Raw genomic sequence first — 20658 nt, forward strand, 5'->3', positions numbered from 1 at the left:
ATTGTACAGTCTCTGCTCTGTTTTTATGGGAGTTGCGAGAATCCACGTTGTTCTATTAAATGTCGTTAAATAATTATAGCCTTCCAACAGGTTGACGCGGAGCTTTGCCACCAACGCTATAGTTTTAGTTTCTGTCACGCAAACGCGTAGGCCTACGCATGCATTCAATGAACGTTCATACCACCAATTAATTGTATGGCTCTATGTTTAATCACATCAAATTAGCAAGCATTTCCTCCTGATTGCAGCAACGTTTGCTTTCTTTTTCTGTCGGTCCGCGGTTGTTTGCGCAGCAAATTATCAGGTGAAGCACCGGGCCTAATTTCACTCTATGCTTCGCTGACCAGCAGTCTCCACGTTGCGCGGCCCATAGTTTGAGAAATGCTGCACAAGTGTCATTACTAGGGCGTATAGCCTATGTTTAGGGTTTTTTTTGTGCTTTTCATTGTAGCGTGTGTGCATTGAGCAGTTTCTTAAATACGGAACAAAGAGCGTTCCGTATCAGTTCAATACGGAAGAAGACTTTAAAGTATAACGCTTATAAAACGAAACTTGAAGAAGAAAATACAGAGGACATGACCTCAGTGTCCTCAATGGTAGTTACGGCCATGGATTGGTGTGCGTACCATAGCATTCATTCTTGCAGACGCCCCTTTGTAAGCTCTGTCACAACCTGCCTGTTATTTCAATTGTTTTGAAATAATTGACAAGTCCCCCGAGGATGAAATTCATTCAGCAGAGGTAGAGGTGTAGGCTAACCCTCACCCTGGTTGTATTTATTATGTAGGCTATGTAAACTATGAAGAGTGGAAAGCCGGTGCACTGAGCTGAAAAACGGCAAATCCAAAACACACTTCTTGCTCTTGACTTATCGCTGAACGTACGCAGCCAGTGTAGCCAGTCGAGAAGTAACAATACGCTTCTAGAACGCGACGTAACGTAACGCATCCAGTGTAGCCCTAGTGTGAGGGCAACAGTCGATAACTTAACACAGAGCCAGAGAAACTTGGAACTGCGGAATGTCTTACATTGTCACGTCATGCGTAAAAGAAAGAAGCCGCGGACATTCTGTCGGTAACGTAGGCTTGGTCAGAAATGTTCTGATCTGAAGTAGGGACTGCTGTCATTGCAGTGACCCTGGAAGCCTGTCTTTCGCAATGCTGTCATGAACATTAATAGAAATCGGAACACAATGCGCAGGTAAGTGGCAATATTTGGGCAGAGGTGGACATCCTGGGTTCAGAGAGTAAAAGTCCTACAGTGTTTGATCCAACCATTTAGTAACCCATGCACCTCATCCTAATGAGCTGTCAGATAGATCAGATAATTAGTCATATCACCTGTGGTAAGTGCACAGGTAAAGAATATATGGCAGCACTTTTGCCTTCTTGAGCTGGGATGTCCGCCTCTGAATTTGGGACCAGAATTCTGTGGAAACAGGCTCTCTGTATTTCGTTGGCTGAATCATTAAATGGCAGAGCCACTTGGCTTGTTTTTATTCCCTCAAAGCTCAGCATTAGTCTACTGTGTGTTCTTGCTGTGTTTTCTTTTTTATAGTAAAATGTAGCCTACTATTTAAAAAGCACAGCACGCCCCCTAGTCACCACAACATAAAGTATCTCACTTTAAAACTTTAAAGCCAACAATATTGTTGCCTGCAGCATTACTCCTCTAAACACTTTATTGAAGGGGTCTACATAAGGGTGACATGTACCCATCATAAGAATGACATGACACATGTCATGCACATTTATGACACATTATTGATGTTTATGACTGTTATCATGATTTGTCATTTGGTTTTTGGAATGACAAAAACCTGCTAACATCAAAAACACCTGTCAAAATCATTCCAAAAACCGAATGACACATTATGACAACAGTCATAATCATCAATAATAAGTCATTATTGTGCATGATATGTGTCATGTCATTCTTATGATGGTTACATGTCAGCCTTATGTAGACCCCTTCAAATAAAGTGTTACCAAAACTTCTCTGTACCCACCCGTCCTTCAAACCCTTCCCAACTCCCCATCTGATTTAACTGAATGCATGAAAACATGGCCAAGGTGCCCAACATGGAATATTTTAAACACACACACACTTCTCTCTGCATGCTCTTCGTCCTTCTCCGTCAGCTCAGGGATATCGGACCTCCAGTCTGTCCCCAGTCGGCCAGCCGCTCCCCCGACCTCTCCCACCTTCAGAGAGCCCAACGCGGTGCTGCTGACCATGGATGAGGTCCAGTCTCCCCTGAGCCCCAAACCCTCCGACTCATATGTGCACCCACACCGCGGCTGCAACCGCTTTGGAGTGCCCAGCCAGAGCGCCTTCTTCTGCAGGCACAACCCCCACAGCCAGAGGGCACGGCACATAAAGGGTAAATGAACAGCAACGTCTTGACGACGACGATGATGATGATGATGATGATGATGATGATGATGATGATTACTCCAGACAATCTGTCCTCTCCTCAGGCATCAATGGCCAGCCCGTCTGTTGGGTCAATGACATGATACTCGGCCGCCAGGCAACCATGTGCCGGAGCCAGCCCATGACCCCAGAGAGCTGCCTAATTATGTGCGGAAAGATCCCGACCGCAGCCATCGGCACCAACAGTAACGCCCTTCCCATCAACACGCTCACTGGCCTGCAGTTTTTCCCCGTCAAGCTCATGGACACCCCTACTCTCAAACTGTGTGAGTTCAAGCTGCTTCCACTTTGTCTTCTACTTCATTTTGTGTTGTGATGAAAGGCACAAGTGTATATGGATTTACTTTAGGGCTTTACTTAGTTTTAGTAAAGTGGAATTTACAGCCTTATTCAATGGTCTCAGTGCACTATTACTTCTTCAGTCCTTTAAAAGTCTAAGGTCCTTTTTGGAGGTGTGTGTGCTTATGGGTCTGGTGTGGGGTGGCAGGAGGAGGCGGGACAGAATAGAAGAAGAAAAATGCAGATTGACAGGCGATTACTGAGCATTATGTGGGACGAGTTCTGAACTACACAAAGAGATGGAAAGAGCAGACGGATAGAGATGGAGCTCTGTATGGCGCTTCATAGCTCTTAGGTTTTGGTTCAGCAGCAGCGCGTAGACCACTGCTGGCCTGGTGGATAATAGAGCAGGTAACCCAAGAGCCCGCGGGGGATCTGGCCCTCAGACTGGCCTCAGGGCAGCTGGTCTCTGTGACACAGAGTGACTGACAGACTATGGTCACTGACACGAGGTCATAGAGTCACAGACATGCACCATGAAGAGAGAAAAGTTTGCCGTCATTGCCCTCAGTGAGAGTGGATACCAGTGAATTCCAACCTTGAAAATGATAGGGTGGTAGTGAGTCCATCACTGTACACTTCCCAAAAGAAGTTGGATTAAGGACTTCCATCTACAGTATGTTGGAAGGATTGTGCCGACTTGTTTTGTTTGGGGGCTCTAGTGAAATGTTTTCTCTATCCAGCTTATTCACAAAACCCTACTTCCATCCAGTTTCATTGTCCCTCCATTCTGTTTACACTATGCATGCTAACTACTATATGCTTCAATCTATATTCTTTGGAAATGTTGACAATTCTGCACTCAATGTATAATATATGACTAATGGAAACATAATATACAGTTTGATATATGACTGATAGAAACATACAGTATTGTTGTCTGAATAGCTGAACTTGATTGTTGGTGAAAAGGAAACCCCAGATGCAGTAGTGTACAGTATGTTGTCATTGCTCTGTGCATCTGTCCTTACTCCACAGTGACCCATGCATGGAGAGATGAACTAAGAGACCTGACAGAGAGGGTGGGGCTTCTCATACCCAACAAGACCTCTAGAGGTCAGTATCACAATGTCCAGCCTGGAAGATGTAGCCTTTTCCCAAAGAATATCAACCCTCTGTCACGATCAAGTTATACAGCAATAGAACATGTTTGTCAGCTTTACACTCACAACCTAACCACCTAAGCTTCCTGTTTTGATTGACATTTACCGTTCTCCAATGGTTGATGATACAATATTTTAACTCTTTGACCCCGTGGCCATAAAAGTGTTGATAAAGTAGAGGCCCAGCTCTCCTCTCTATGCTCTAACAGGTTGTCCAGTTGATAAGGTCGCTCTCAGCCTTTTCCCCACTAACCCACAGGCACCTCTCCCAGCCCAAGCCCAAGCCCAAGCCCACACAACAGGGAGGACGGGGACATCAAACTACAGCTGATGGTAACCGCCAAGAGCACGTTATAGCTTTGCCATTATGCATTATGCATTTGCCAGTAATGCCATTTTGTAGTTGTCAGTTGTAGTATTCCAAATCAGAATCAGAACCTTGACTGGAAGTATAAAGATTGTTTCTTGGTGCAGTCGACAACAGAAATCAAACTATGTATTCCAGAGACCCCTATCCTTAATGAAAGACATACTGTAGAGCTATGATGTACTATGTGAATGCACTCCAACAGTAGCTTAGAGAGGCAAAAGCCAACATAGTGCAGTGACTGACCACAGACACAGGACCCAGATGTGTTTGATATGGCAGTAGTGGAGCGTGCGGTGTGCCTGTCTCCTCTAACCGGTCATCTGTGTTGTGCTCCACCTCTGGACTGTCACCAGCTGGTCGACATGCTGTGTCAGGTCCTGGGGATGACGTCCATTAGAGAGGTGCAGCAATGGTTACTGACTGCAGGGCAAAGAGGTAAGTCTCTCTCTCTCTCTCTCTCTCTCTCTCTCTCTCTCTCTCTCTCTCTCTCTCTCTCTCTCTCTCTCTCTCTCTCTCTCTCTCTCCCTCTCTCATAGCCACTAAATGCCTTTGATATTATTTGCATGGGTTTACAGCCATATTGACTTTATGCAATAATGTGTGAATGTAATTTGTAATAAATTAGCATTTAGTATTTTGCCATTTTACAAATAAAACTTTATTATTTAGAGAAGGACCATTTGGTGCACCTGCTATGTAATGCGTTGGAGGAGCATCAGCCCCGCCCCTCATCCAGTGATAGATCAGCCCAGGAAACCCCGACTGTGAGGCCAGCATCTTCAAACCATAAGTTGACCACTCTGGATGAGGAAGACACCAAGACCAGGTACCATCAGCTCTGCCACCTAGTGGTTAATGAGCAGAAGATCATGCCTTTGTTGCATTTGACATGACCACAACAATAATCTCATTATTATCAGATATTGTATTATGTCTATATACACAGCAGTACATATGTTTTCCATATTATTTTTCCTCAGAGATCCAAATGAAGGATTTACAGGTAAGAATGTTAAATCCATTTCATAATTTAGTCATGCACCCCTACGCAGTGCCCATGAAAAGTATTGGATGAACTTTAGTCATCTGCTATAATTACTGTTTGGTTTTTGTTTATGTAAAGCACATTGAATGACCTCTGTGTATGAAATGTGCTATATAAATAAACTTGACTTGTCTTGGCTTGACTAGTCGAGATTTAATAAGAGCTTTGCTAGTACTCACCCATGAGTAGCAAAGACCGGTATGACCGGTATGACCGGTAAAGAACTCGGACAAAAGTTGCTGTATTCATAGTTTCTCCCATCTCCCATCTTTCTCCCAGCTAAGCTTTTAGCAGTCACAACACAAGTGCCTTGGTGGCCTTCCCCACTATTATTCTTCATGAACAGTCACTCAGTTTGTGGTGACGGCCTGCCCTAAGCAAATTTGCACATTTGCCATATTCTTTACATACGTTAATGATGGATCTCACCAAACTTCAGGGGATGTTCAGTGACTTCTTTTTCCATCTATCCCCTCACTTATGCTTTTTAATAGCTTTTTCTCCAAATTTAGAATGTTCTTATGTCCTCATTCTGGAATTATGTCCAGGAATATATCCGGGGTGGTAGGGGGGGATGAAGATTGACAAAGATCCAATTTATTGAAGCAATAAAAGGGGCAATATCCAAGGGGGGTTGAATACTTCTCATAGGCACTGTACCTACTGTAGGTCCCTGTCTTGTAGATTTTACTTAAATGACTTGCATTTGTAGCCAATACCATTAAATGGTAAAAGGACTGCATTTCTAATTGTATGCACTGCGTGCAAATATTACAGCATACATGATGCCATGATGTGGAGCGTTGCATTTTGCAGTGTGTTACTCTGTGCCCAAGTGGCTGCCACGTGCACAGTGTGTATAACCCGTGGTGCATTGGCAGAGCTCGTGCCCAGTAAGGAGGAGGTGAAGACGAAGCGAGCGCGTTCAACAGTGACCCGCAACAGGCAGAGCACGCCCAGGCCCTCGAGTGACCACAGGAGGCTGTCCAGCCCAGCCGTGTGCCACCTCCTGTCCCCGCCGGTGCTGCGCTACACCAAACGGGCCGTCACCCCGCTGGTCCCCGCGTCCAGCGGCATCTTCCAGGAGCAGTGGTCCAACTACTGCCAGCAGAGCCCCAACACCTGAGGCAACAGCAGCCACACAACACTGGCACTGGTCTGGACTGGACTGGACTGGACTGGGCCTCAGACTTGATTCTACCTCTGTGTGTGTGTGTGTGTGTGTGTGTGTGTGTGTGTGTGTGTGTGTGTGTGTGTGTGTGTGTGTGTGTGTGTGTGTGTGTGTGTGTGTGTGTGTTTGTGTTTGTGTTTGTGTGTGTGCCTGAGAATAGTAAAAATGGCTGTAATGCTATTCCACCGAAGCTTTGTCTTTTTTTCCCATTGAATGCTGGAGGCCAGAAAAGATGTCTATATTTAAAGTGGTTTAGTGGTTAAGATATTATGACCTTTTCCTAATAGGAAGGTATCTGTCTCCTTTCTGTTGAGAGTGGGTGTAGAGTGTGTAGGTAAGTGTTAAGCAGCATGAAGGATTTTAACCTTGTCTACTAGCATGAAAAATAAACTGGAGATGGAAGTATCAATATGTCAATAACAGGACAAGTACAGGTTGCATTGTTTGTATTTCACATGACTATCTTGAAAAATAAACTGGAAATGGAAGTATTAGTTGTGTTTTACACCACGCTACAACAAGTAGTTTATTATTACAAACCACAGGCATATGAAATTATTCAACCCTTTTACTAGGACATTAGTAGTAATAGGTTTCATGATCAGATGTTTCAAATATGGGTGGGTGTTAAATGAAGACATCTATGTTGTGAAAGTGATCAAACAAGGTCATTGCAAATGGTCCTGCATGTGCCAGAGAATGGGCCCTATTAATCAACACATTGATGTGGTCAGGTACTCCCTACAGTCAGTAAGAAGCGAATGATCAAATTGGCCTAGCGAGCCTGTGCTGTGCGTAATATACTGTTTGTAATTCAATTGATTATGATACATTGTCTTTAATTTGTTCTCCGTGACATTGACCTATTTTTGCTGACTGAAAATAGCAACAGCCTACAGCATCAATCTCAGAGTTTCTCCCATTCAAGTGAGCGATATCCGGAAAACCTCTCCACGGTTGGCGTGTTTATTGCCGACAATTAGGTGAAAGGTTACCGGATATCCCAATGTAATATGCTATGTAGTAACGCGAACTTCATTCATTGAGTAGCCTATATTGTGATCATGGTAGGTCAATGATGCAGTCCTTTTTAGCCTATTATTATTATTATTTTGAATATGAAACTTTTCAAAAAGAAAAGAAACCAAGCAATGGGCGGTGTCATCATAAAATGTGGCAGATGACAGGCACCAAACAAAAGACGAGTCTTTCATTAAGAATGGGTTGATTGATTGAGTGGTTGAGTGTTTGATCACTGGAGGCACGACTCACGCTGTCGTTGGCTCATATAAGTAGGAGGGAACTCATCTGCTTCACTATGAAGAGAGCATCAAATCTCAGCAGTGGCCCTGTAAATGATTAGTCATAGCCGCGTACTTAGAACTTGAGCGTGGAGTTTGGAGTCTGCCCTCCATCGAGATAAACATAATTGGAGTACTCTTGGATTTCTGTCTTCTCTCCGGCTCCTGTGTGGCCGCTCTGTCCGATTTCTTGGGCTCTCTTTTGGCTTAACCATGCAACAGCACAGCGTGGTCGCTTTTCTACTGCTCTCACTGTTTTCATTCATCGCCTTAGCAGATGGTAAGTGCTTTAAATCGTCATATTCTGTGTTCAATGGTCTCCAGTGCTGATCCTGTATTTAAAACTATAGCTTAATGTTTAGGCCACTATTAAGTTTACAGAGAGTTCTTCAGTTAAGTCAAGGAATTCTATTTCAGTGGAATATTGCAGAGCTATTGAGCCTTCCTGAAGATCTTGTTTTAAACTCATAGTTGTTTCAGTGTGCATGAGAACTGATAACGAAACACTAAGGACTACTCTGAACTAAAAGCCTAGCCTATGTATGATCTGTATGACCATAGAGCTCATGGATGCCTATTATGTGTGTCACGGAATGTCTATTTACAAATCCTGTGTTAGAGTAAAAAGTCTACAAAGTAAACCCCTGCTATCATGAAACTCTTTCCTTATCTGTTTCATGCCTTTGGCAGTCAAATAGGCCTACTTCCCCAAGCTTTGTCCAAATTAATATGTTTTGTATGTATATGTTTCCATTGATGTATGATGTAATTTGACATGTGCTGAGGAGCATTGACCTGTGTGGCACAAAGAATGTATAAGGGAAATGTCATAGGGAGATGTCCCCCCTGTAAGAGCATTACTACTGACCGCCTCAGTGGTGCAACCCTGGAGTGACACGTCAGTCCTGACACGCTGTAACTGATCACTCACAATCAGCCCTATCACCCCTTATCAGCAATCAGCATGATGATTGTTAATGTAGCATGGAATCAAATGCCTACAAAATTGGCAAGAATCATGTTTGCCAAGTCATGACTTTGTGTCTAAATCATTGGGAAATGATTGAGCCACAATGTGAAATTCATGTAGAAATCTCAGTAATCTATGAATGACCTGTTCGACTTGGATTTGTCTCTTAATGCTCAATGCATAAGAGGTATTTTTGGGGGGATTAAGCCAATAGCTGATTATCAATGATCCCTTTCAAACTCACTATGCTGTGACTAGGTATAGTCAGTTAAGCAGTTGGTCTGATATCTGTTATCTCAGACACCTCTGTTGTGAACTAGTATGACTTTAACATGTTGCTCAACATGATATCTGTGTTATTCTAAAGTGTAGAACACGATAGCAGTTGACCCCTCTTCCAGTAGACATTCTGTAGGTAAAGTAGAAGGACACCACATAGGAGTCATGAGAATAGCTGTTTTTATGTTGGTGTAAAACTTGGATTGCAACCAGTATGTAACATACGGAAAGCCTCCAATGCCAGGCTTTTTATAGCCAATGAATGAATGCTAAGATAGCTAATTGCCCATTACAACCCCTTTGATCAGAGCCCCATTCAGTTGTAACATTTCATTGATCTGAGCAGTCACAGTTTTGGATTCTGTTACAGTTCTGGAAGAGGAGACTGGAGTATATTTGCACACCTCCACTGTCACCATACATTAGAAATGTCATTGGCTGTCATGCTACACTGTCATCATACTGTACATTAGAAATGCAATTGGCTGCCACGCTACACGACACCCAAATTCCTGATCACCTGCAGGAATTTCACTTATTTGAACATTAAAATCAGGATGTGTCCCTGCTTCTTACAAGCACACTAATCCTCTCCAGACCAGCAAAGGCACTGTCCGAAGTAAAAAGAGACACACACACTCCCATCACTTCAAAGACACACACGAGTGACCGCTCGGCCGCTCCTCGCCCCCTCCCCTGCTGTGTTGCCCCCTTCTCACCCCCCCTCCCTCCCTGCCGGGGCGGCTCTGTGTTGTTTCAGGTGCGGCCCCAGGCCCTCGGCTGGACAACCGGCGGCTGTACCGCTTCAGCTACAGCACGGACTTCCAGCTGGACCGCGCTCAGGGCTCGCGTCTCGGGGCCACGGGCTTCAGGATGGCCAGCGGCGTGGACATCAACCTGGTGTGGAGGAACCCCGACAACGAGGACGAGCAGCTGCTCCGTGTCCAGGTAGGGTTCCGAGCTTTGGGGGGGGGGGGGGAGGTTCAGTATAGTGGGCAGTGCTGGTCATTTACGTGAACTTACACAAGTTCACCTAAATTCTCTATTTTATTTTATTTTATTATTTTCTCCTCTATCTCATGCCACTGCATTCAAGTGAACTGATTCAAAGGAACTGACAATTTCACAGCATTCTTCACATTAGTAATGATATGCATGTGACAAATAAACATCCTTGTATCCTTGTCATCCAAGTCATCGCTCTCTAATCCCTTTGCCATTCCGTCCCTGACAGATCTCAAATGTCCAGATTGAGAATGCGCTCCCCCGCTCTGCCAAACGCAACATCTTTAAGGGCTCCTCCGCCGAGGACGTTCTTGGACAAACCAAACTGGCAGCACTGCAGACCCCATTTATGCTCTACTGGAAGCTTGGAAAGGTACGTTTTGGAAAAATACTTCACAAACACCAGATTCTTCATGGGACAAAAAACCCTACAGATTCTTAAGGATGAGTTCAGAATAAACTTTAAGATTCTGCATATCAACATAAATGTTTACTGCAGTATCCTTGTATTTAGATACTACTGTAGTTGTGATGGACACCCAGTAACCAACCCTGTGTGTGTGTGTGTGTGTGTGTGTGTGTGTGTGTGTGTGTGTGTGTGTGTGTGTGTGTGTGTGTGTGTGTGTGTGTGTGTGTGTGTGTGTGTGTGTGTGTGTGTGTGTGTGTGTGTTTCTCAGGTGAGGAGCTTCTATTGCGTCAGAGGTGAGCCTACCACCATCAAGAATCTGAAGAGGGGCGTGGCCAGTATGCTGATGATGCAGCTCAGGGGTGGCAAGATGTTTGAGGTGAAGTAGGCCAGCTGGAGATGCTCCTGCACACACACACTCATATTCACACACACTCATATGCGCACACACACTAATATGCACACACACACACACTCATATGCGCACACACACACACACTAATATGCACACACACACACATATGCACACACACACTAATATGCACACACATCCATATGCACACACACACACACTCATATGCACACACACACTCATATGCACACACACTAATATGCACACACACTGATATGCACACACACTCATATGCACACACACACTCTGCACACACACACACACACTCATATGCACACACACCCATATGCACACACACTCATGCATCCATCACCAGTAAGTTACCCATTTTAAATCACTGAGCTACATATCTTTAAGAAACGGATGATAATCGATAAATCTGATAAAAAAAAAAAAAAAAAAGCATAGTGTCGGTGCCAGGAGAGTGCAAGGTGTTCAGGTTGAGGCTGTAGTTGACCTCTGAACTCTGTGTGCAGACCGATGTTTCGGGAAAGTGTGTTGTGGAGTACAAGGCTACCAAGAGCCAGGTGACCCGAACTAAAAACATGGACACCTGTAAGACCTCAGAGATTGGCTTCACCACCCACAGTCAGGTACGTGAGCGCAGCCTCAGAATGATATCTAACCTGAAATTAAATCATTTATTTCCCCATACTGTACATATCCTGTTCACTGTTTTCCCATCATGTGTCTAGTGATGTCATTTCAACATCTTCCCTGTCCCTCTCTTCTTTGTTCCATTTGTCTCATCTCTCTTGCCGTATTTTGAACTGATCCCTGTCTGTGTCTGATGAAGAGACTGAAGCCAGCATCCATATATGACATCCTTCTCCTCCCCTCTCCTCAGGTTCTTGGTGTGACCACCAAGTCAAGCTCAGTCACCTCCATCACACTTGAAAATAACTTCATCAAGTCGGCCGTGGCCGAGGAGATACACTCTCTGTCTATGAACGCCCGCCATGCTGTGTCTGCCCACGTTATCTCCAGGTAACTGAAGTAGTTCTTTAATCAGATGTCCTGTTGTTTCTAATGGTGGTTATATGCATTTGTGTTTACGGTTATGTTACTTAGCAGTCGCCTTTGTCCAAAGTTTACAATAAGACTGACAAAGGATTAATGAAGTTAACTATAGTGTTCCAATCATGATATTGCTTCATCAGTGTATTTTTTGCATAATCTATAAACTGGGATGACCTTCTCTATTCCCCCACGACAGACAAACACTAACACTGGAGACCACTGAGGCTGGGCCAGAGGAGGTTGCTGGGAAGGACGCTGCTGGAGTGATCAAATCACTGGATGACAATCTGATTTCTGTGGGCATCATGGCAGAGAAGATCAAGACCAAGTGTAAAACGTGCCCCAAGGTGAGCGGCTCAGGTCATATATCCTGATGAGTGTTGAGTCTGACTATTTAGGATTCCAAGTTTAGTTTATAGTGTTGAATGTACTTTGCATAACCTTTTCTGGTTATCTTTGACACACTCCTTCATCTGAGTTCAAGTTTAGCCCACCGCTTCTCCCTAAAATACTAACGCTTTTCACTTTTAGCTCCGCCGTTTCCAAGACCATACATTTAATGGTACAGTACATACTGTATCTGCCATGTGTGCCTTACAGTTTCCATGGTGATTTAATGCTCATATTTCCATGGTTACTCCCAGCTGATGGACGTGTGGCAGGGTGTGAAGAAGGACCTGGAGCCGGACAACCTGTCCAAAGCCACGGCCCCTCGCAGCTTCCTCACCCTCATCCAGAGCCTGAGGAAAGCCAGCAGCGCAGACATCCTGACAGTGCTGGCCAACTGCAGCAAGCCTTCCCTGTGAGTGTGCTCTCTGACCCTGTGACCTCTTGTATTTTCATGCTCCTGTTTTAATTGCTAGTTTGTCATGATATTGTGCTGTATATGTATTATATGTGTGTTTACTCGACATCATTGTAAATGAGGGTTAAGCCCTCAATGATTTTTAGAGTTTAAATAAATCAAATCAAATCAATATATCTTTCAGAGATCTTCTGTGTGTTTCCCCCTATCTGTCTGCCTCACTATCAAGCTGTTGATCGGTCATGTTCAGACCTTCATGTTCCTTCACATGATCTTTATCTGTTTATCTGTGTGTGTTGCATACCTCTGAGTGCCGCCTCTGTCTCCGTTCCTGTCATGTCCGTTCTCCCTGACCTCTGACCTTTGACCTGTCTCCCCCCTCAGGCCTCAGCTGGTGGACGCGGTCACCTCCGCTCAGACCCCTGCCTCCCTGGACGCCATCTTGGAATTCCTGGACTTCTCCAAGAAGGACGGGCTGATTCTTCAGGAACGCTTCCTCTACGCCTGTGGCTTTGCCTCGCACCCCGATGAGAAGATGCTCCAGACTCTACTGGTGAGCAGGCTGCCTGTCCTCCATCTCCCTATCACATACTGTACATAACAAACATATATATGAGAAGATGCTCCAGACTCTACTGGTGAGCAGGCTGCCTGTCCTCCATCTCCCTATCACATACTGTACATAACAAACATATATATGAGAAGATGCTCCAGACTCTACTGGTGAGCAGGCTGCCTGTCCTCCATCTCCCTATCACATACTGTACATAACAAACATATGGAATCTTGGCATCCTAGGATATTCTGTATCAACCAAAAATTATTATTTGCTCAATGAGCCGTCATTGATGAATGTATTCCCACCTCAGCTAACATTCATAAGCTAAACATAAGTTTTAAGAATATTCCGCTAATTGTATCGCAACATAGAGTCAAACAATTTAACAGTCACTCATGTTTTTCCCTTGAGGTAGTAATTTAAAATGTATATTTTCTTGTAGGATATTTCCAAGGGGAATGTTGCCAACTCTGATATCAAGGAGTCTTTGGTAATCATCATGGGGGCTTTGGTGAGGAAGCTTTGCCTGAAAGGAGGATGTGAACTGCCGGTAAGTGCCTTGCATGCTATTATCTATCAATGACACAAGGGATGACTTCAATATAATTACACGTAAAGTGATATCCATCATCCTATTTCCCTTTTGATAGGTTCACTTTGAGTTGAATTGATTGATGAGCTGATCTGATGAGTTTGGTCGTTGTGTACTGTAGCTTGTAGTGCAGGTGAAGCAGATGCTACTGGAGGGCCCAGACAGCACGGAGGAAGAGGCCCAGGTGCAGATGTACCTGCTGGGCCTGAAGAACTCCCTGCTGCCCGAGGCCATCCCACTGCTGGCCAAGTATGCCGAGTCTGAGGTCGGAGGCTTCAGCACCATCGCCATCACTGCCCTGCAAAGATACGATGTTGCCCTCATGACCTACGAGGTAATGGAGATGGGGTTCTCGGGGTGGGCTAACTGTTACTGGCTATTGCACTGATCTGTTGCATTATTTGAAGTGTTCTCCTACCATAGTGATTTTTGCAGATGTGTTTATTTATAACTATTTTATCTATTTGTTTTATTTCTTGTCATATCCATTTGTGTTTTCATATCAGAAGCACAGGTTTATACTGTATATTAGCATTTGACAAACTCACAGTGGCATGAATAAAGAGTACAACAAGATAGCATCTTATAAGTATCTTACAAGATACAACAAGATAGTATCATATTTAGACTTTGGAATACGATTTCCACTCCATTTTCATTTTTACACTTTGTTGATGCTTATAAACAATCGCATATCCAACGGCTCAAGGTGCACTATGCAGTGAGACCACCTCTGTTTGCATTGCCCACCATCATAACAGCCTGGCTCTCCTCCCTCAGGTCAAGCTGGCGCTGAACCGCGTGTACCACCAGACGCGGCGGGTGTACGAGAAGAACGTGAGGGTGGCGGCGGCCGACGGCATCCTCAGCAGCGGTCCCTCTTACATGGAGGTGATGAACCTCCTCCTGTCCATCGGCCATCTCCCGCACGAGATGAACAAGTACATGGTCTCCAAGATCGAGGACATCCTGCGCTTCGAGATGTCCGCCAGGTGTGTACAGCACAGCAGTGTTGCCAGAGCAACAGCTTATCAGTGAACACACCACAGTGCACAGCATCATGGAACTGAACACTGCTACACCTTGAATTGAATTTCCCCTTGGGGATCAATAAAGTATCTATCTATTTATCTATCTACACGCGTTCACTCTTTAAAGAGAATATTTCTCTAATGTGTCATTGGTTTCAGTGTTTCTTTCTTTTGTTTTTGACTTTTGCAGTAAAATAGTTCGTCAAGTGATGAAGGACATGGTCGCTCATAACTATGACCGCTTTGCCAAGGTCGGGTCATCATCCTCATACTCCGGCTACATGGCGCGTAAGTGTCCTCTTAGACCTAACTGGCTTTCTTTGACCTCAGGGTGTGTGTGTGTGTGTGTGTGTGTGTCTGTGTGTGTGTGTGAAATGGAGAGACTTGAAATAAAGCGAGTGTACAGATCTTCTTTGGCAAGTAACTATCAGAGCATTTTCCTGATTGTTGATCTCTCCTTCCTGGATATCTACAGGGGCCCCTGATGTCACTTCCACCTACAGTCTGGACATCCTGTATTCTGGCTCTGGCATCTTGAGGAGGAGCAACATGAACATATTTGGCCGCAGCAATGTCGCCCTCCTGCATGGACTCCAGGTACTGCATCCTGATAATGATCATATACAGTATTTGCCATCTTCACACGGTGACCATTGTAAACCAGAACGAGGCTATAGGTTACACTGATAATATAGTAACCGTATTGCATTGTCAGAATGTTGTCAGAGTATTCATGTGTAATGTTGTAGTATAGAGTAGGCTACTATATAAGTTTTTTTCTGTTATTAAACAGTCATTTCTGATCTCATTTGCAGGTGGCTATCGAGGCTCAGGGTATGGAGTCTTTAATTGCAGCTACCCCAGACGAGGGAGAGGAGGACCTGGAGTCGTTCGCTGGGATGTCTGCCCTGCTCTTCGATGTCCAGCTCCGTCCGGTGACCTTCTTCAAGGGCTACAGTGACCTCATGTCCAAGATATTCTCCATGTCTGGGGACCCCATGAGTGTGGTGAAGGGCCTGATTCTCCTGACAGACCATTCTCAGGTTAGCACTGCCTTCACTCCGACTGCTTGAACCCAGAATTGGAAAATGTTCAGCTAGAATGTACCACTATTTTCAACAAGTTAGAGGTGACTTGATAATGGCATAAGAATAAGACTCCTACGTTTAACAACATGCCTGCCCTTAGGATTCCCCTGCCCCTCACACACACACACTTACAGGCTCCCCTACTAGCACGACCCCAGGCAGTTGGGTTGACCCCTTAAGCTGTGGATCTGCCCAAGGTTTCTTCCGGGACAAGGGAGTTTTTCCTTGCCCCTGTTGCTCCTAGGTGACCCCCCCCCCCCCCCCCCCCCACACACACACACACATACATCATTCACCCCCTGCAGCTCTTACTCTTACCCCCCCCCCCCCCCCCCATGCACTTTAATGCTTTTTGCACTTATCCTGCCCCTCCCTACTACAACCCCCAATATGCACAATAGGCGAAGGAACTAACAATTTCACTGCATTCTTTATATCAGTAATCATATGCATGTGACAATAACCATCCTTGTAACTGATAACTTTGCATATAACTATATATGCAATAATAATAATAAAAGGGCATGCCTTTTGTGTGCTAAACATTGCACCCCTGCATATTCCTGTAATGGATATAATGGATTAGAGATATTCCAATGAACACATTTGTGCTGCCGTGTCTGTCCTCAGGTCATCCAGTTGCAGTCTGGACTGCGGGCCAGCGCTGAGTTCCAGGGGGGCCTGGCCATCGACATCTCCGGAGGCATGGAGGTCAGCCTGTGGTACCGCGAATCCAAGACCAGCATCAACAATAGGTCAGTCAGACGTTTATCTTACAGTAAAGACATTCAGACAGTAAATACATTTGTGGTTTGTTAGAACAAATAAAATTGGAGTTGGTCAGAATCGGGGTTAGGAGGTTGCGTACCGAAACTGCAATCGGTGCATGTGTGGATGTCTTCTCAACACACGACCCAGCTTTAATTTGGAAATGTCAATGAACATGCCTGTTGAATGAATTACAGGAGTGTTTATTGTCACCTCTAAATAGCTCGCTGCCCTCAGACACCTAATTAGCTTGCGCACTAATTTAGCCAAAAGCTCTGGTTTTCCTTCACTCTCTGTCACTCCCTTATTTCCTCGTGGCCGTCCAAACCCCCCCCCCCCCCCCCCCCCCCCCCCCCCCAAGGTGTTTCTGGTCACCAGAAGCTGGTGGTGACCAAGGCCTGGTAAAGCCTGCCGTAATCCTGCTGGGTCATTCGTCGGCAGAGATGGCAGGACAAGCCTCGTCTTTGTCTCTGCCGGGAATTTCAGCAGGCATCCGAGCGCCAGCGTGTGCCAGCGGGGGCCCAACGGGCAGAGGCAGGTGTGGGGATCAGGGGAGGTGGCACAGCTCTTCCTCGCCCTCGCCCGCGCCCGCGGACGCACAGACAGACAGGCTATCTATAGGACTCCCTCTAAAGCCCCTGGTGCTGTCTAGTGCCAGGACATGCTTCAGCCACCACGGCCTCACACACACACACACACACACACACACACACACACACACACACACACACACAGAGAGAGAAAGCTCGGCCCAAGGGGTTGTGGGCTATCCAAATACAGGGCAGCCGTGTTGAATTCAAGAGCCCGTAGGCTATACAGTTTCAGTGTGTATTTGATGTCCTTGAGGCGTGCTTGATATTGTTTCATGGTGACTTTAGGTATAGAGACTGTGGCCAGGGAGAAGCCATTACGGCTCTAATGACGCGGGTTGCATGTGGATTTATGAGTGGGACCCAGAGTAGCACATCCACACTCTGGGAGATTTACACTGGGTGACTTTTTTTTAGCATGTACAACAAAAAAAGCGATCTGCTTGCCATTTACTTTTATTTATTTATTTTTTTTCATAAAATGTTTCATTAGGAATTGAGGCCATGAATGTGTCTCATGTGAACTCTTAATTAGTAATACTTTTCCCCAAAAAATATTCTGTACTTACATGGCACGCTGGAATGAACCATCTGAATGTGTTGTGCTGTTCATAGGGGAGCGATGGTGGTCACAGGTGATGTGACTGTGGATGCAGACTTCGTGAGCACGGGGATGGAGGTGAGCTTCGAGACGGAGGCGTCTCTGGACTTCATCACCACGGTGCAGTTCTCCGAGTACCCCTTCCTGGTGTGTATGCAGATGGAGAAGACCACCTTCCCCTTCAGGTAAGAACTCATTTACACTCACTGGGGCAATTGCTCTGTTGCTAGTTTGGAGTTTAACACAGTTTTAAACTCCAACTCCCAACTCCAACTCCAGTTCAAAACTCCAGTTAAACTCCAGACTAGCGACAGAGCAATTGCCCCATTTCGTCTAAGCTTGTTTGGTTTGGATGCTGCTCTAGATGTTTCCAGAACGTTTTTATTTTTATTTTTGCCCAAATTGCTTGTTGCTGTCAGTCAGTGCTCAGTGGGTTGTGCTGTTGTCTCTCTCTCTGTGCAGGGAGATGCTGGCCAAGTTCGAGAGGCTGCCTCAGGGCAAGCAGCTTGTGTCTCGGCGAGGCCGGAGCGAGCTGGTGCCGGGCTCCGAGTTCCCTCTCCACCAGGCCAACTCCGACATGTGCAAGCGCATCCACGGCGAGGACGACTGGTAGAGCAGCAGGAGCAGGAGCAGGAGCAGAGGGCCTGTGCAGGGGAGCGAGGGCACTAGCAGTGGACTTGGTTAACAGTGTGAATATGTGGAGATGTGTCAAAACGTACAGATATGCTGGGTCCATTCAAATGATGCTGAAAAATATGTAATGATTTGTTTACTTTTTTCTAGAGGGTTCGCATGTAGTGATTATTTGAATGATCTCAGTGTGTTTACTTGGGCTTTTGCCATTTCACCAGCGAGACTAACCTTTTTCCTCCGTGCTTCACCTTAGCAGCAAAGTTACAGTATTTATTTTTTTAACACAACGCATTAACAAACGCCATCCCAATAGCACCAAAGCCGGAGGACTGAACACAACTCTGAGACCAGCTCCCTCTTACAGTACATCCCCCCACAGAATGTTTACATGCTTCAGACTATTTAAACCTTTTCAGCCGAAAGTCATCACACTCATCCTGAACCACCTCCATGCCAATACTGTCTGCTGCACGTCTTCTATACACTGAGTGTGAATGTCATGTTTTTATGTGTATGTATACATATCCTTTTGTGTCCTGTGTATGCACTAGCCATGACACCCTGAAGGGTATCTATATGTACAGTATGTGTAAATATATATGCAAGTGTTGACACTGACCCAGTTTGTGCTCAGGTAAACATAAGCCACTGATAGGGGTTTATTGAGAATGCAGGAGATTTCAACAGTGGTTCTTGTTTGGACTTGTTAAAAAAAAATCTTACTAGTGTAGCTAATTTGAAGAGTTGGTGAGGTGCTTCATTTTTTTTAATGAAAGTCTTCAGGGTATGAACAGCCTTTTTTATGAAAGTTTTCAGGGTGTGAATAGAACATTTATGATATGTCCTTTTTATTGTGATTCATGTTTAACACCAAGGAACAATTCTGGTTGATTTCTCTCTGTAATTTTTTTACCCCCTCAATGTTTGAACGAATGTAACGGAAATATTTATTGTGAAATGAGTGCTGTACCACTGTTGTACAAACCAGTTCAGTCTCTCTTCTCTTCTATATGGGGCAGATCTAGTGCAAACCTGCATCAGATCTACAGTACAGCCATCTGGACTGTGGCTTGAGCTACTTCTGTTTGGATTGGATGGAGCCATGTAGTTGAGTGTCCACAGCTTCATGTACCGCTGTATTGTTGTAGCCATTCTCCCAGATTCATCTGATCTCAAATGAACAACTTGCAGTGAAATGTTCATAGTGACCATATGTACTGTGGAGCTGGAGAACACAGAGGGAGAATTGTGTGATTGTGATTGTAATTGTGTTTGTATGCTCGTGGCCTTGAACGTACCACAAACCTGGATGAAGTGCTTTGTTGCCTTAACATGTCTATTTTGAGGTTTTGCTGGGTAGTACAAATAATAAAAAGAAAAGAAAAATACCGAGACAGTGTTCTTGTTATGATTTTGTCAGTTTTCAGTGTTTATCCATCTGAGAACCAATGAAGTAATCTGAGTGTATGGTCTGATAAGATAAGACTTAGACAAGACAGTGATGATTAACAGACTGAGTGATCAGGATTAGAAATGATGAATTATCAGAGGTTGTCCCAAGTTTATCAAACCCAATCAGTTCTCAGGTCTTTCCGTCAGGTCTATTTGTGGTGCGCGGGCCGGAGGTCTACGCGTGTGATTAATGGGGCGTGATTAAGATGAGTGATAGATCGCAACATGAACCTGCCCACAGGTTGGCTCCTCTGCTGCGGGGGTGGGGGAAGTCCAGGGTTGATGCCAGGCCACCCGCTAATGCACACAGACCCTCAGTGACGCACACACACACACGCGTGCATACTAACCATTACAATTATTGGCCCCGACTCACATACACATACTCTGATATAGAGGCATATAAATGCACCACAAACTGGAACAAACACACTCATTAAAAGACACAAACACACACTCTCTCTCTCTCTCTCTCTCTCTCTCTCTATCACACACACGCACACACACACACACAGGCTGTCTTCACATCTCCCAACAGCCACTGAACCCCGACACTGTCTGCAGCGATCACAAACCACAAGATGACTTGGATCAGTCAGTCCATTCCAGAACACATTTCAGCACCCGTCGCTCAGCCGGCCAGTCTGTGGGGCCCAGGAGGCTGGCGTGAGAGGAGAGGAGC

General features: G+C 45.1%; 2 protein-coding genes across 2 annotated transcripts; both read left to right on the plus strand.

The window, feature by feature from the left end:
• The first annotated feature begins 1084 nt into the window (after window positions 1–1084).
• On the plus strand, window positions 1085–6854 carry tbata (thymus, brain and testes associated). Its single transcript, XM_062555545.1, has 9 exons — window positions 1085–1200; window positions 2142–2383; window positions 2481–2702; window positions 3754–3831; window positions 4138–4211; window positions 4602–4683; window positions 4918–5074; window positions 5229–5251; window positions 6175–6854. The coding sequence occupies exons 1-9, from the start codon at window positions 1166–1168 to the stop codon at window positions 6417–6419; spliced, it is 1158 nt and encodes a 385-aa protein (XP_062411529.1). The 5' UTR covers window positions 1085–1165; the 3' UTR covers window positions 6420–6854.
• Window positions 6855–7855: 1001 nt separating this feature from the next.
• Window positions 7856–19916, plus strand: mttp (microsomal triglyceride transfer protein). The gene is made up of 18 exons (XM_062523695.1): window positions 7856–8045; window positions 9775–9962; window positions 10249–10392; window positions 10697–10804; window positions 11314–11430; window positions 11685–11824; window positions 12054–12204; window positions 12502–12659; window positions 13047–13215; window positions 13664–13771; window positions 13935–14147; window positions 14594–14805; window positions 15035–15132; window positions 15320–15441; window positions 15660–15887; window positions 16563–16687; window positions 17906–18076; window positions 18354–19916. The coding sequence occupies exons 1-18, from the start codon at window positions 7979–7981 to the stop codon at window positions 18502–18504; spliced, it is 2670 nt and encodes an 889-aa protein (XP_062379679.1). The 5' UTR covers window positions 7856–7978; the 3' UTR covers window positions 18505–19916.
• Window positions 19917–20658: the final 742 nt, after the last annotated feature.

Source organism: Sardina pilchardus, chromosome 2 (assembly GCF_963854185.1).
Source record: "Sardina pilchardus chromosome 2, fSarPil1.1, whole genome shotgun sequence".
NCBI classification, from domain to species: Eukaryota; Metazoa; Chordata; class Actinopteri; order Clupeiformes; family Clupeidae; genus Sardina; species Sardina pilchardus.